Source organism: Temnothorax longispinosus, unplaced genomic scaffold (genome assembly GCF_030848805.1).
Source record: "Temnothorax longispinosus isolate EJ_2023e unplaced genomic scaffold, Tlon_JGU_v1 HiC_scaffold_32, whole genome shotgun sequence".
NCBI lineage: Eukaryota > Metazoa > Arthropoda > Insecta > Hymenoptera > Formicidae > Temnothorax > Temnothorax longispinosus.
The window spans coordinates 21524-38011 of NW_027270143.1; the positions used below are offsets into that span (position 1 = coordinate 21524).

General features: G+C 39.8%; 3 protein-coding genes and 1 long non-coding RNA gene across 4 annotated transcripts; all 4 read right to left on the reverse strand.

Moving 5' to 3' along the window:
- Positions 1-1706: 1706 nt before the first annotated feature.
- On the reverse strand, positions 1707-4172 carry LOC139824316 (uncharacterized). Its single transcript, XR_011735076.1, has 3 exons — positions 3043-4172; positions 2060-2443; positions 1707-1969 (listed from the first exon to the last, which is right to left on the reverse strand). It is a non-coding gene; the product is annotated as an uncharacterized lncRNA (long non-coding RNA).
- Positions 4173-5890: 1718 nt separating this feature from the next.
- Positions 5891-7102, reverse strand: LOC139824291 (uncharacterized). The gene has a single exon (XM_071796804.1). The coding sequence runs from the start codon at positions 7100-7102 to the stop codon at positions 5891-5893; it is 1212 nt and encodes a 403-aa protein (XP_071652905.1).
- A 3250-nt stretch (positions 7103-10352) lies between these two features.
- On the reverse strand, positions 10353-11285 carry LOC139824292 (uncharacterized). The gene has a single exon (XM_071796806.1). The coding sequence runs from the start codon at positions 11283-11285 to the stop codon at positions 10353-10355; it is 933 nt and encodes a 310-aa protein (XP_071652907.1).
- An 80-nt stretch (positions 11286-11365) lies between these two features.
- On the reverse strand, positions 11366-12718 carry LOC139824293 (uncharacterized). The gene has a single exon (XM_071796807.1). The coding sequence runs from the start codon at positions 12716-12718 to the stop codon at positions 11366-11368; it is 1353 nt and encodes a 450-aa protein (XP_071652908.1).
- Positions 12719-16488: the final 3770 nt, after the last annotated feature.

A 16488-nucleotide genomic window follows, 5' to 3' on the forward strand; every position in this document is an offset into this window, starting at 1 on the left:
GGAATTTACTCCCAACAAGGTCCCCACAAATACCAGTAATACAGCCGTCCCCCCGCGTCGCGCTCCCCCCCTCGCCTAGCAAATCGCCTAGGGACTTTTCCCCCTACGTAGCCCCCCCTCCGATGACCCTTAACACCGTCCCTCGACCCCCTCGCCCACCACTTACGGTGTTCCCCCCGCGGCAGCGAGGCACCCCCCGACCCCCCTAACCGCAAGCGCATGCCTGAGTGTAGAAGTGGAGGTTATCCTCCTACTAATAAGAATTACTATTAATATTACATTTAATATTTTTATTATAATATTAATATCTTAAGTTGTAAAAAATACAAGTTTAACAACGATATTTCAATTTTATATTTTAGTCTTATTTAGGCGAGGGAGCGTGTACACTTGGTGCTTTTTTATCTTTTTTTTGAAATATGTCATTATGGCTGCTTTCCTTTTAGTTACACAAGTTGACACAAACATCGTTCTATCCTTCTTGGCATTCAATGAATAACAAAGACAGAACGACACTTGTGTAGACTTGTGTCACTAAAAGGAATTAAAGCAGCCTATATCCACAGTAAGACCTCGCCTTTAATGCACTGATCCAGTACTATAAGTGCACTCCTTTATATACAGGGTGTACTTGAATAATGTGAAATTAAATATTATAACGTTTGTTCAGGTATGTACATAATTACGCAAATGTCACAAAGTAATAATTTTAAAATTTTGGATTTTTTATATTGTATAATATTTATGTAGGTAATTATAATTATAAAATTCAAATCTATAATAATCATTGCTTTTTTTATAATTTTTACAATTTATTTATACATATATGTCACACAATAATATATTATTTTAAAATGTTTCTGTATTCTGTTTTTTAATAACTTATTATTATTAATTTTATTATTATTTAGTAAAGGTGAGATTGTCATTATGGAGATAGAAGCGTTGGAGACCGCCAGTGGAAATACTCTTAGCGATTAAAGCAATATGCATTGTGAATGATATGAAATCAACTACGGTTTGCTGAGGCATGTACACAATTACGCAAATGTTACAAGGTAATAATTTTAAAATTCTATTCTAACGGACCATTTTTTATATTGTATATACAATATTTATGTAATTATATAATTATAAAATTCAAATCTGATAATCATTGTTTTTTATTATTTTTACAATTTCTTTATACATATACAGTACTGTGCAAAACTTTGCGTATTTTTGGTTTTTGGACAACTTTTTCATATAACAGGAAAAATCAGAAAAATTAAAAAAAAAGTTAAAACTGTTTTATATATATTTCCGGAACTATTTAGTATAATTCCAAGATATATTTCAATGAAATGTCCACAAATAAAATCAATCAGATGGCGTAAAACCAAGTCGAAGTACAGAAACATTAAAATAATATATTGCTGCGTAAAGTATATGCATAAATAAATTGTAAAAATAATAAAGAACAATGATTATTAGAATTAAATTTTATAATTACATAAATGTTATATACAATATAAAAAAATGCTCTGTTAAAATAAAATTGTAAATTTTTTATTACTTTGTAACATTTGCGTAATTGTGTAGGTACATGCTTGAGTAAACCGTATTTAAATACTATTTACAATAGTATTTAAAAATATAGAAACATTATAATAATATATTGCTGTGTAAAATATATAGGTATAAATAAATTGTAAAAATAATAAATAAATAATGATTATTATCGTTATTACATCGCGTAGCGCCCGCCTGTATTGTTCTAGTAGGAATAAATAACAGTAGTAGAATTAGCGTTATATACTCACTACGGATTCTCCGATTTCTTTCGTTACATGATTTTTTTTTTTTTATTATTCAAACAGTCATTGTTACTTTGCTTTCCTTTTATTTTAGCTAAAGGTGCACTTCTTGTTGGAGTCGGATCTGATTTGCTTGTAGTAACTAATTTGTCAGACTTGACTTGACTTGACTTCTTTATTATATGATGGTTCCAAAAAAAAGAGAATTTTTTATTGTACGCTCTGTATTCATATACAGAAATATACCCAGTTCATATACTTACTTTTTTTGTATCAGTCTTTGAAGTACGATTTTTTGTAATGGTTTTATTTTCATCATGAAACTCGCCATAGGGAAGTGAGAACGCTCTAATTATTGCAACGGCTGAAGATGGCTCAAAACTGAACCGAAACGTATCGGAATGTGAAGAGAAATAATAAATTCTATTGAATTTACGCCCCAGGATCAGCGTCCGACCCTTACTGCCCTGACTTCTCATTTATTGGGTTTTATTTTCTTTGTTACATTTACTTTCTTTCTTATCTTTTCCACATGTTCTATTTTCATCCGATGTTTTATCAGTATTTTCATTTTTATTTCCATTCTATTTTATTTTTCCAATTTTTGTCTCTATTCTTTCTTGTAGATTTGTGTCACCTTTCGAGTTCTAAACAAAAAATGTATTATTTGTGCAAATTTATCGGTTATCAGCAATTTATTCTTTTTTAATTATTTTCTTAATATGTGTAATCAGTTTTATGAGAAAAATATCAAATACCGTACTGAAAATTATATGAAAAATACAGAATATTTGTCACACTTTCTCTCACAAAAATCGCGATTGGTCTATTCGGGTCTATTCGCGGAAAGACATCAGTTATCTCGTGATTTTTGTCCATTTGGCAAATCATAAAAGAAAATGTAACAAATATTCTGCCCGCGCAAAAAAATATAATGTACAAAATATAAATTATGCGCGATGCTTATATAAGAAAAGATGAACTTGGAATTAAACAGGCATATTTAATGTTCACTATGAGTCCAGGACAAGGCTCCAGTATTGAACAAATATGAAAACTTTATTCAACAAATTTCCACTTAAATTATATTATTTTGACTGAATATTACGTACATACTTGGTTAGACAAAGTTGAAATTTTACCATAAAGAAACCAGCTTAGACTAAACGGTATATATAAGAAACAATAAACTCTTGCAATACTTTCAAATAGATATTATATATATTACAAAGGAAACAAAACTTACATGCGGTGGTCGTTCAACTTCTGAATCTGTCTCGAAATCTGTTGCAGTATCACACAGAGTCAACGGTGAAAATTCTACTCTTTTGCCTTTTGTTTTCTCTTCTACCTCTTCTTTTGATTCTATTGAGATAAAATTGCAATAAAATTTAAGTTACCTCTGTAATTTCTCTACTGTGATACAATTTTTTAGAAATATTACCTGCACAAATTGCTTTCCCCTGTATTTTTCCAATAATACCGTTATAATAGTTACCGTCGTCCCACTTTATTTTATATTTTTTCTCAAAATCAATGTTTTTTATATCAAAATTTGCTATTTTATCTGCACTAATAGCCTCTTTTAATTCATCTTCAAACTTGACGTACACGAACATGTTGAATAATTAGAATTTGCCACGTGTTTTTGCCAGTAATTTACTCTGCGCAACGTTTTGGTCCTCAGCTTTCATAGAGACTGCGATCCGTTATTTACATACTATGTTCAAGATATGCGGATGACTTCTTTTTTTCTTCCTTATAACTACATGGCTGTGAAAGCGCATTAACGTTGATCGATATAAATTTACATTATATGTAACATTACACGCAAATTACGCATGCATATCTAATAATGAGGTGGAAATATTTTGCGCGGGATTAATGATTCTCTGTTATGAAATTTACATTGTGATGCCAAATAAATCAGCTTTTCTCATGATTAAAAATACTATTTTGCAACGCAAAATATTTTGATCGTACACTCATCTAAAAATGTTAAATATAAGAAACGAATATTTCTAAAAATATAGACATACTTACAGGCCTAATCGTCCTCGATCTGCTATCGAGGATATGTCAATTTTATTAACATCAATCGTGTCAATACACTAATTCAGCTCGACAATTTATTCTCAATTCTCAAGCTTAAAACTGGTCGTCTTTTCCTTCTTCTCCAAAACTAGTCGTCGAGTGCGACCGTGCGATCAGTACGTGCGACAGGCAGCGACAGGACAGGAGACGAAAACAAATAGCGATCAGTGCGGCGCGGCGCATTCGGCGCGTTCATGATTGGCACGTGACTGGAAGCGCGGCGCATTGGGCACGTACATGATTGGCACGTGATTGGATGGTGCGGGATTGTTGGCGGGCAATTCGAATGCACTTATTTACAAAAAGACACAAAGTTGGCTATATACTTTTCTATACCCTGGCGGAACAAATTTCTATAAATAACTACAAAATTTAACTAGAAATAGAAATTTGCACATTTTTGTTGAAATATTTAATTTTTTGTAGAAATATCTACGAAATAGTACCACAAATTATAATGTTCTCAAATCAAGAAATTATTGCAAGTAGTATTTTATGAAAAACTACAATTTTATAAAAAATAGTACAAAGATCTACAAATTTTAAAAATTTAAGAAGAAACCAAATCTTAAAAAATTAAAACATCTGCTTACTTGTAGAATACTACAATTATTTATAAATAACTATAAAAATCTACTACAATTTACGTATCGTAAAACTATGCAACTTAGAATCTAATTCAGTTTTTAGTTTCTCATAAAATACTACAACTGCGTACAAATACTAACAAATACCGATTTTTTTGTACAGCTTAAAAATTTATTACAATTATGGCTAATTAAAATTTGTAATTTTTAGTTAAATGTTACAAATTTTTACACAAATCTTCCAAAATTCATCTATTATTAATAACTTCTTAATTCGCAAAAGTCAAAATACTTATGTTTTTATTTTCGTAAAGTTTGTTGTAAAGTCCAATAGAAAAATACATAAGTGTACAATTTTTTACCTATATAAATTTCTGATTCGTGAATGATTGTAATTTTGCATACAATACTACAAGGTTCTATAGAAAACGACACAATCCTTAAGCCTTTTACAACTCGTGAATTCATGAAAATCTACTTGCTAAATTTGCTTTTTTTATATGTTTATAAGATACTACAATTTTACATGGAAATTAACAGATCTTCAACCAAACCTTCAACCTTTCCATGGAAATTAAAAATTAATATGTCAATTAAAAAAATTAAGTATTTTATGCAAAATTAGAAAAAAAAACTTAAAATAACATATAAGCAATGAGAAGTGCCGTTTTCGGTCAAAGCGGATCTTGATGCTTAATAATTGTTCCGGCTTCAAAAAAATCGGCCAGCGGCTAGTACAGTCTTTAAATAAGGACTCGACGGTCAGGAGAGAGTGGCACTCGTACGAATTCACTCAATTTGATTGTAAAACGTTTAATCCTCGTAGTCAGTTAAATTCGGCTCACGTTACAATTAAAGTGCAGAGGTAAACTTAAGCACGACCGTCTTAAACGAAAGCTGGAGGACGAATCTGCCGGCCGTTCGTCGATCGACGCGACCGAATACATCGTCGACCGTTAACGAGGTCCAAAACAAGGCGAAGCTCCGGTGCCTCCTTTGTCTTTAGATTAAACATAAACACCGTGTATACTTATGACGATCACGTGTTCGTTGGATCCAAGCGTTTCGTTTCGAGAGCGTTCGAGATAATCGGCGAAATGAGCGAATGGTGGCGATGCTTCCGACGAACGTTTCGTGCGGAATAAGTTCGATGCCGGAACATACCGCCTGCCTCGAATGGTTACATTCGAAACGAGGTGAATCTGCGAATACGTCCAAGCTTGACAAACAAACAGACATAGATTTATATAGATTTGACATGAGTAATTAAGCGTAAAATTTATATACAAGTTTTTATACAGATGACTGCAAAACGACGAGAATATAGAACTTGTCCGGCGAGACTTAGTTAACTAAAGATTTGTGTTCAGTTAGCTCCGCCCGCCATGGCGGAGTCTTGTGAGGTTTCGACATTTATATCCACTGGTAGAAAACCCAATGACTCGGTGGCGCTAGCGGATTACGCACTAATACTAATTGACCGCGTTTGGCCAGTCGCTGAACGATTCGCCACTTTGGGCGTTGTTGAAGGGTATGCAAGTAATCATTCGCCCACGCTTTCCAAAAACCTTCGGTGAATCGCTGAAAGAGTTGCCAACGTGATAATCGGTTCTCGTTTAAATCGATAACGCTGGGTTCCGGAGGCGCAATAAGTGGGCCGCTGATCAAAAAATGACCGGGAGTCAATGCTTGATAATCTTCGATACTCTCTGACATCGCGGCGACGGGGCGAGAGTTCAAACACGCTTTGATTCGGCAAAGTAGCGTGGTCATTTCTTCAAAAGTTAGCGTGTGCGCGCCGACGCAGCGTTTCAAATGGTGCTTGACGCTGCGGACTCCAGCCTCCCACAGCCCTCCGAAATGTGGCGTAGAGGGAGGCAGGAAATGCCATGATGTCCCGTCAGTGGCAATGTAGTTTTGAAAATTAGGATCGCGGATCGCGGTAGAATAAGCTTCAGTCATTTCTCGATCAGCGCCCTGGAACGTGGTTCCATTATCTGAATACATAGATTTCGGCAAACCGCGGCGTGATACGAATCTGTGGTAGGAAGCGACGAAAGTCGCGGACGTGTAATCGCTCACGAGCTCGAGATGCACGGCTCTCGTTGTGAGACAGACAAATAATGCTATGTAGGCCTTATGAGCTTTATATCCTCGACCAGGAGCGTTTCTGACTAGCAACGGCCCAGCATAATCGACGCCGGTGTGCACAAAGGCGCGGGAGGCGCGATTAACTCGAACGTCCGGTAAGTCCCCCATGAGATCGACCGGCACTTCGGCCTTTTCGCGAGTGCAGGCAATGCATTTAAATAGAACGGCGCGTACGACAGCGCGCGCTCGCAAAATCCAAAACTCATTGCGTAAGGAGGCAAGAGTGAGTTGTGGACCCGCATGTAACGTTTTCAGGTGATGATGTTGGATAATGAGGGAGAGAAGATGATGAGAACTCAGGATGATCGGATTCTTCATAGCTTCTGGGAGATGCGAGTGACGAAGCCTTCCTCTTACGCGAATCAGTCCCTCCGAATCTAAGTACGGATTAAGCGATGATAACGCGCAAGATTTCGGCACGGATCTTTGTCGGGCGAGCAGCCCGCGCTCTTCAGCGAAGAGCTCGGACTGCATCGTTTTGAGCCAATACGTCTCTGCCTCACGAATCTTATCAGGAGAAAAGATCGCGGATTTACGAGAACTGTTGCGCACGGATTCTGAGGAATAGATGGATCTACGAATTCTATCGATGAATACCAGCAGGTAGGCTGTCACACGGAGCAATCTTGGCCAGGAGGAGAATCGAGATGCCAGAACCCAGCGTTCCGAAACAAGTGTGGTACCTACCAGTTTTTGGTTGCGAACCTCGAGGGGCGCGTCGGGCTGTAACGGAGGGCACGAGTGTGGCCAGTGATCCAGTGATCCGACGACAGCGTCAACCACGAGGGGCCCGCCCACCAAAGGCTGGATTTTGCAAGATCATCCGGAGTGGAACCGCGTGAAGCGCAGTCCGCGGAGACGCGATTCGCGACAAAGGTTTGTCAATGCGACGGTTGCTTGTTGAGCCACGCGAGTACAATTTGTGAGTCTGTTCAACAGTAATCGTCCGTTCGTAATTGTAAAACTGACTTAATGAATTTAATTAACCTTGCGAGAAGGTGAGCGGCCGACAATTCAAGTTGCGGTATGCTCAAGGTTTTGAGAGGGGCGACTTTCGACTTCGCCGTTAACAGCGACACGGTAACCGACCCGTCGACTTGAATAATTCTGAGATATACGACGGCTCCATACGCCTTCGCTGACGCGTCCGAAAAGCCGTGCAGTTCTACTTGCAGAGTCGCGGATCCGTATGTCGTCCAGCGTGGAATTGTAATATTTTCCAGTAGGTGAAGTTGCGTGTAATATTGGGACCAATTATCGAGATAATCCCGTGGGATCGGATCATCCCAGTCGCATTTGATACGCCATAATTGTTGCATCAAAATCTTGGCGGTTATGATCACAGGAGTAACCCAGCCGAGCGGGTCATAGAATTTCGCGATGGTGGATAGTATTGCGCGTTTCGTGTTTCCCAGATTTTGCGACGAATTTATTTTAAAGGTGAAACTATCGAGTTTCGGGTTCCACGTGATCCCTAACACCTTATAGGCGGAGAGCTGGCGTTAAAAAACTGCAAGAATTTTGTAATGGCTGATTTTTTCACATAACGTTATATTGCGGGTGTACATGAGTCAGCACCCACTCGCAAGGTCAGGTACTGGGACACCTGGCGCCGGCGCGCTTTGAAATAGGTCAAATTATTAAGTGCGATAAAAGTGTTTTGTAATGGCTCAAATTTTGTGAGAAACTAATAAATAATATAAAAAACCGTTAGAAAGTGGTCAGACCGCACAGTTATGGGACGCAGCGAGTCAGCACCTCGCATAAGTGGTCGCAATAATTAGGTCAGTAAAACTGTTTTGAAATAGCTGAAAATTTAGAAACTATTAAATTATTGCGTATAATGAAGGAAGAAAACGGTCAAACTTCAGTTTAATGGGACTGACGCAGTCAGCAGTCGTTTGAAGTGCGAAGATCAAGCGCGCGCGGCTGCTCCAAGCGCGTAGTGATTTGCTTATAATTAAATTCCATTTGTATTTAATAAAATGATTGAAAAATTTTCAACTAAATCATGATTGAAATTGTTATTTTTTACGTTGTTTTCCTTTTCTGCTTTAAAAAGGACGGTTAGATGGTTTGAACAGAGCGTCGGTATTTGGCGTCAGTCTTAAGGCGAAAATAAACGACGCGTGACTCGGCAAGTCTGGCTCAAAAAAATGACAAATAAAGCTCGTGCATGACAACTGGCGCGGGGCGGCGCTAGATTCGCGAATTAACGCGCCGTGAGAACAATCAAAGTTTGAAATAAGATAAATTGACGAGCTTGTACGAGCTGCGCGAGGCTCGCCAAGTCACGCGTCGTTTATTTTCGCCTTAAGGTGATCCTAAAGCCGTGATCCTAGCCGGTTTTTTTTAGTTTTTTTCTTAGCACTAATCTTTTAATTGGCTTTATAGAAATGCAAAATTCTTGTCTAGAATTAAAGTACGCATCAAAATCTAGGTCATGGTGGTCAAATTTATATGTGGTGGTCGTCACATATATAACAAAAAATATTAATTTTTTTTTGTTTTTGATATAAATTCGACCACCATGACCTAGATTTTGATGCGTACTTTAATTCTAGACAAGAATTTTGCATTTCTATAAAGCCAATTAAAAGATTAATGCTAAGAAAAAAACTGAAAAAAAACGGCTAGGATCACGGCTTTAGGATCACCTTAAGACTGACGCCGAATACCGACGCTCTGTTCAAACCATCTAACCGTCCTTTTCAAAGCAGAAAAGGAAAACAACGTAAAAAATAACAATTTCAATCATGATTTAGTTGAAAATCTTTCAATCATTTTATTAAATACAAATGGAATTTAACTATAAACAAATCACTACGCGCTTGGAGCAGCCGCGCGCGCTTGATCTTCGCACTTCAAACGACTGCTGCCTGCGTCAGTCCCATTAAACTGAAGTCTGACCGTTTTCTTCTTTCATTATACGCAATAATTTAATAGTTTCTAAATTTTCAGTTATTTCAAAACAGTTTTACTGACCTAATTATTGCGACCACTTATGCGAGGTGCTGACTCGCTGCGTCCCATAACTGTGCGGTCTGACCACTTTCTAACGGTTTTTTATATTATTTATTAGTTTCTCACAAAATTTGAACCATTACAAAACACTTTTATTGCACTTAATAATTTGACCTATTTCAAAGCGCGCCGGCGCCAGGTGTCCCAGTACCTGACCTTGCGAGTGAGTGCTGACTCATGTACACCCGCAATATAACGTTATGTGAAAAAATCAGCCATTACAAAACTCTTGCAGTTTTTTAACGCCAGCTCTCGGGCTATTAATAGTTTCGTCAACCTCGAGATTTTTGTTGCAGGCTAACCCATGGTCAGACGGATCAATATCGGAAAAAAGTTCGGGGCTGTTGTTTGCCCATTTTCTTAGCAAAAAACCTCCCCTTTTCAGTAGCGCAATCAATTGATTACGAGTTTGACGAGCGAGAGTTTGATCGTCCGCGCCGAAGACGCAGTCGTCGACATAAGTTTGTTTACGTAACACAGGAACGGCAAGCGGAAAATCGGCCCCTTCATCGATTGTGAGTTGATCTACCGAGCGAAGGGCCTGGTGCGGAGCGGCCGCGGTGCCGTAAGTAACTGTAAGTAACCGGTAATCTGCGATCGGCGCTTTGGGCAAGGGACGCCACAGAATGCGTTGATAATCGGTATCCTGAGGATTAACTAATACTTGTCGATACATTTTGGCAATATCGGCGATGTAGACCTACCGATATTGCCGCCATTGTAAAATAATTTCCGTCAAGTCAGTTTGGAGCTTTGAACCGACTAACAAATGGTCATTCAGTGACGTGCCGTTCGTGGTCTTGCAAGATGCGTTGAAAACGACGCGCAGGCGGGTAGTGGCGCTATCAGCCCGGAGAACCGCATGGTGTGGTATATAATAAAGATTGCGTGGTTCTACGCGAGGCTCGGTTGACGGAATTTTAAGCATGTGGTCAAGTTGTTCGTACTCCGACAGGAAGGCGCGATATTCGGAGGCTAGAAAAGGATTCTGCTCAAAGCGTCGCTCTAACCGATAGAGACTTGAAAGTGCGGCGAAACGAGATTCGCCTAACTGCGGAGGAAAACTTTTGAAGGGATGCCTTACGACATATCGCCCTTCCTCATTACGAAAGTGAGTCGCTAAGAAATGCTCCTCGCATTGTTGGTCCTCAGGGCTTAATTGAGTGCTCTGAGGGATCTCTTCTGTTTCCCAGAAGCAACGAAGGTTTGAATCGAGATTCTCGAGGACGGTTCCGAGATGTATGTGAAGGTTCCCGGGGGAATTGGGTGAACTGGATGATATGGGACTGGAAAGGATCCAGCCTAAGGTCGTATTTTGTGCAACCGGCTCGTCGTCGGGTCCTTTACGGACTCCGTCGAGGAGAAGCATACCAAATAAATCCGCTCCGATAATGATGTCGATGGGATCGTTACTCATAAGTTGATCGTCAGCTAATTTTAATCCGGTTATATGCTTCCACGGACCTTTAATATGCGTTTGATCTGGCGTATAGCTTGTGAGCGATTTCAGAATGAGCGCTGTTGTTTCGTACGCGGGAGTTTCGCTCGCCGCGGGTGTTAGGACAATCGACGCCGCGTGACGCACGGCGGTCTGAGTTTCGCCGATGCCGCTAATTCGTACAGCGCGTTTCATTCGCGGTAAGCGCAAAAATTGTGCTAAGGCTTCGGAGATTAGGGTTGACACGGAGCCCTGATCGAGCAGAGCGCGCACAATTACAAAGCGTCCTTGCGGGGACTGCACTCGCATACGAGTGGTTGCGAGGAGAATCTTCGATTTTGGTGACACATTATTTCCGTGTCAACAGTATTGTCGGTCGGCGAGGACGTTTGCCCGACCTCGGTTTCGCTTGGTTTATCCGTCGCGTCGAAGTGTAATAAAGTGTGATGTTTCCTGCTTTGACACTGTTTACAGAGATGAGAATTGGTACACTCCTTTACCGCATGTTTAATACTAAAGCAATTTATGCAACGTTTATTCCTTTTAATAAAGTCGAACCGCTGAGATGGAGTTTTGCTTAAAAATGTCGAGCATTGATGCAACAAATGATTTGTTTTACAAAGAGGGCATGAAATGTTGACGGTAGCTACCGAATGGGCCGCGAGAACCTTATTTTTTGTCGACTTTGTATTATCTTTCGAATTCACCGGCGTAATCGCATCGAGCGCGCGAAGTCGAGAATCGAGAAATTGGTCGAGGTCGCTATACGTCGGGAAATCGACCGTATCGCTTATTAACTTGAGTTCCCACGCCTTCCTGGACGACTTATCCAATTTCTGCGACACGAGGAAAACGATTATATCGTCCCAATATTCGATTGAGCAACCTAAGTTTTTTAACGCTTGTATCGCCATATTTGTTTTATCGCGGAGATCCCGAAGGTCTTTGGCGGTTTCAGAATTGAGTGACGGTAAATTGCACAAGGTGTGCAAATGAATTGAGATAAGTCGACGCTTGTTCTCATAGCGCGACACAAGAATCTGCCATGCTATTGGAAAATTGGTTTCGGTAATCGCGAGATGAGTGAGCGCGTTACTTGCATCCCCTTTTAGACAAGAAAATAGATAGTGCATACGCTCGACGTTCGATAGATTTTGATCGTTCTGAATCATTGACATAAAACGGTCGCGGAAACTCTCCCACTTCTCGAGACTTCCATCGAAACTTGGCAAGTTGATCTTCGGCAGATGAGATGACGAGCGAATTGAATCAGAAAAACGACTTACATCGTGTGGCGCGGCATTATCGTGTGCTTCCATACCATGCAGTCGCTCGGCGAAGTAGTCGGCTGCTTCGTTGTAGCTGTCCTCACAGGTGACGAATTGAGCATCCTGGAAGTAGGCGTGCGAGGCTTTGACTTTGTCATCAGCGAGAAAATGGATCCGTCCGTCTAATTCTTGGCACTTGTGAAAGGTTTCTTTCAGCGAGGCGAGACGTTGTCGCAGTACGGCGACTGTTATATTTGCTTGTCCTAATTTTTTTAAATTAGGCAGCGCACGGAACACGGAGCTCATGAATTGAGTCTGACGTGCAAGAAGCTCCTCCACAGCCGCATTGCTGTTCGGCATACTGACTGTTCTTCTCAGAACTCGTACGGAGTAGACGATAACGAGATGATCCTGATGTCGATCCGGCTCAAAGGACCAAAATGTTCCAGCTCCAAAAAAATCGGCCAGCGGCTAGTACAGCCTTTGGATAAGGACTCGACGGTCAGGAGGGAGTGGCACTCATACGAATTCACTCAATTTGATTGTAAAACGTTTAATCGTCGTAATCAGTTAAATTCGGCTCACGTTACAATTAAAGTGCAGAGGTAAACTTAAGCACGACAGTCTCGAACGAAAGCTGGAGGACGAATCTGCCGGCCGTTCGTCGATCGACGCGACTGAATACATCGTCCGTTAACGAGGTCCAAAACAAGGCGAAGCTCCGGTGCCTCCTTTGTCTTTAGATTAATCATAAACACCGTGTATACTTATGACGATCACGTGTTCGTTGGATCTAAGCGTTTCGTTTCGAGAGCGTTCGAGATAATCGGCGAAATGAGCGAATGTTGGCGATGCTTCCGACGAACGTTTCGTGCGGAATAAGTTCGATGCCGGAACAATAATATTTCACAATATCAATTATTATTAAATACATGTTTCAGTTTTTTAAATTGGCACTGCGTGCCAATATGGATTTTGTCGGACTTAAAACGCAATTGTGTAAACTGAAACTAAAAATAATATATTTTATATTAATTTGATATTGTCAAGTAAAATAATATACTATTAGCAGAATATTTATAACAGTTATACAAATTTATATGGATAGATCCATTATAGAGTATATATTCATATATGATTATCTTTAACCTTATAAATATACTTTTACATGATCACACATGATAATATACTAGTATATAAAACCATATATGAATATATAAAGTTATATTTAAAGAGATTTAGCCATATAATATTGTTTAAGATTATATTTCCATTTCTTATATGACCATATATAATTATATATTTACTAATATGAACAAATAAGAGATATTTTTTCCCGAGCATATAATCATATATGCTTATATATGGCCATAAAATATTGTTTAAGATTATATTTTCCATTTCTTATATGATCATATATAATCATGTATCTACTAATATAAACTAATATGAATAAATAAGAGATTTTTTCCCCGGGTTATGCGGTTTTAGACATGTGTGTATGTGGTGCTGGGTAAGGTTTTTTTTAATAATAACTCGCTTTTTATTTTACAGATAAGTTAGAATAGAACAGTTTTTTTCTTTTTGTAATCGCGCGGCGCGACGTTGGTCCAATAGGCCTATTTTGCAATGAGCCGGCACTGGTTTCTGACATTCACCCGACATTAAGAAAAAATTATATTCGTATATCCGATCCGAAATTTTATTACTCTTTTTAAACTGAATTTGTTTCTTAAGAATTTTTGAAAAATTATATATTTGCGCTGGTTATAACACATGTAGACTATATATAACACTTACATCAAATTAAGAAGTAGTCTACCACGTAAGACGGTTGGCTCACGATCCAGAGGTCCCGAGGTCTCGAGTTCAAATCCCATCAAGGTAAGTGTGTTTTTCAAGTACGAGAAAATATTTATAATCATAGGTTGCATCTTAAGAAACAAATTTAGTTAAAAAGTAGTAATAAAATTTCAAAATAAATATAATTTTTTTTCTGTCGGATGAATTTCCTCATTAGAATGTTTTAATTCTAGTATTTCCTTATAATCTACTGTACTCAAATAGATATAGAAATGTGTAGAATATCAGTATTAGTTGTAGTTTGGCGTAGTTTTACCGAAAAATTTATAGATCAAGATGCACTAAAAAAATACAAAAATTTACAAAAGTGTTCCAATTCTAGCATTTTTATGTAGAATTTTGTAGTACTTCTTAAATTCATGTAGAATTTAATAGATTCTGGCAATTATATTTTATAGTTTTTTGTAGTACATTTTTATTTTATTTTATATTATCGCATAATTGTATGTATGTACACTGACCGGCAGGAATGCCTGGACATTTTGATATGTATATGACATATATGTACATGTATATGTACATATATGTATTATGTCCAGGCATTCCTGCCGAAACCCCCAACAGTCCGGTATTTATAGTCAGATCTTATATTTAAAATAAATTAAGACCGCAATAAGATCTGATTATGAATACCGGATCAAATCGTCGTGGGGGTCGTTGCCTTCTTGGGGGTCGGTCGGCCGGGGTCCGCCGCTCACCGCTGTGCTCGCGGGGCTCCGGACCCGCTGCTAGGCAGCGGGTTCCGGATGTCCCGTTGTGGCTGCGGTCCGCGGTTGGTCGTTACCCCTGGAAACTCTTCGGCTGCGGCGGGGCTCTCTCGGGGCGTCTTTAGTCTGCGTTCCCTCTCCCCCCTTGCCCTTAGGGGTTGGGGTAAGCGGCGGGGGGGGGGGGGTGATTGTCGCTTCTCGCCGCGTGTGCGTGGCTGGGGATGAGGGTCTTAGGATCCCGCACATGGTGGTGGGCCGTACGCCCTGGTCTTAACGAGTCTTTACTCGTGGGTTAATTGGTTAATTAATTAGTGCACGTCTGTGCGTGTGCTGCTGCATGTGTGGGGCGTGGAAATGCTCCTGGACGAACGTTCTCGCAACCGATGAAGAGGACCCTCAGTGATATGACTGCCCGCGGTCATCATCATGAGGGTTCTCTGAGGTGGTCGGGCAATGGACGCGCTGGTCCTTGACACTGTAGGACAGGGGCTCTCATGTCATTGGTGCCGCGCGATTCCGCTGCCCGACTAGGATGCGTTCTTTTCCGGGAGCGGGAAAAACCCCGGGGTGGGTGCATGCCCCAGTCTAACGAGTTTACTCGTGGGTTAGTTAGCTATGTGTGGAACCCCTCTCCGGATAGAGGCGGTCTCTGTCTCGTCTGATTCGCACACGTGCGCGTGTGCTGCTGTATGTGTGTGTGGGAGGGTGGGAATGTCCCTGGACGAACGTTCTCGCAGCCGATGAAGGAGACCCTCAATGATATGACTGCCCGCGGTCATTATCATGGGGGCCTCCCGAGGTGGTCGGGTGATGGACGCGTTGGTCCTCGATATTGCAGGGCATGGGGCTCTCATGTCAATGGTGCCGCGCGATCCCGCCACCCGACTAGGGTGCGTCCTCTTCCGGGGGCGGGAACACCCCTCCTGAGATGACCTACCGTGTGTCCTGTGTCTTCGGTTTACGTCTTAATGTCGCCTCTGCGTGAGGACTGTTGCATCTCGTGAAGTAATACCTCGAGTCTCCCATGTGATGTAACCTATGTCCGGCGTGCTGCATGTTGGGGAGAGGTTTTTTAGTGGGTGCAAGCCCCACATAACCTGACAGCCGGGGTCAGGAATGCGCGAGGCATTTTTTCTCTCCCTTCGAAACAAAAAAAAACAAAAAAAGGCATTCCTGCCGGTAGAGTGTACATACATACTCACGACATGAAAATGCCTTCTCACATGAAATTGATTCTTAATTATTCGGCGAAGTTGTCCCAATATATTTTAAGAATATGTTATAATAATATATTTTAAATATTTATAATATTTTTTAAATAAATTTATAATTAATTAATAATATAATAACTCATTATTCTCACTAAGAAAAAAAGTAACTTATTGTTACCATAACTCGTTTTTCTCATTGAAAACCCTAATTCCCAGCAACAAATTTATCATTTAACAAATTCTTCATATAACAACATTATATAAAATGTATATAATCCTCTTCTAAAATGGACATTATATGATATATATAATAATATATATTGTTGCGCCCGTGCCGTGACACCCGTTA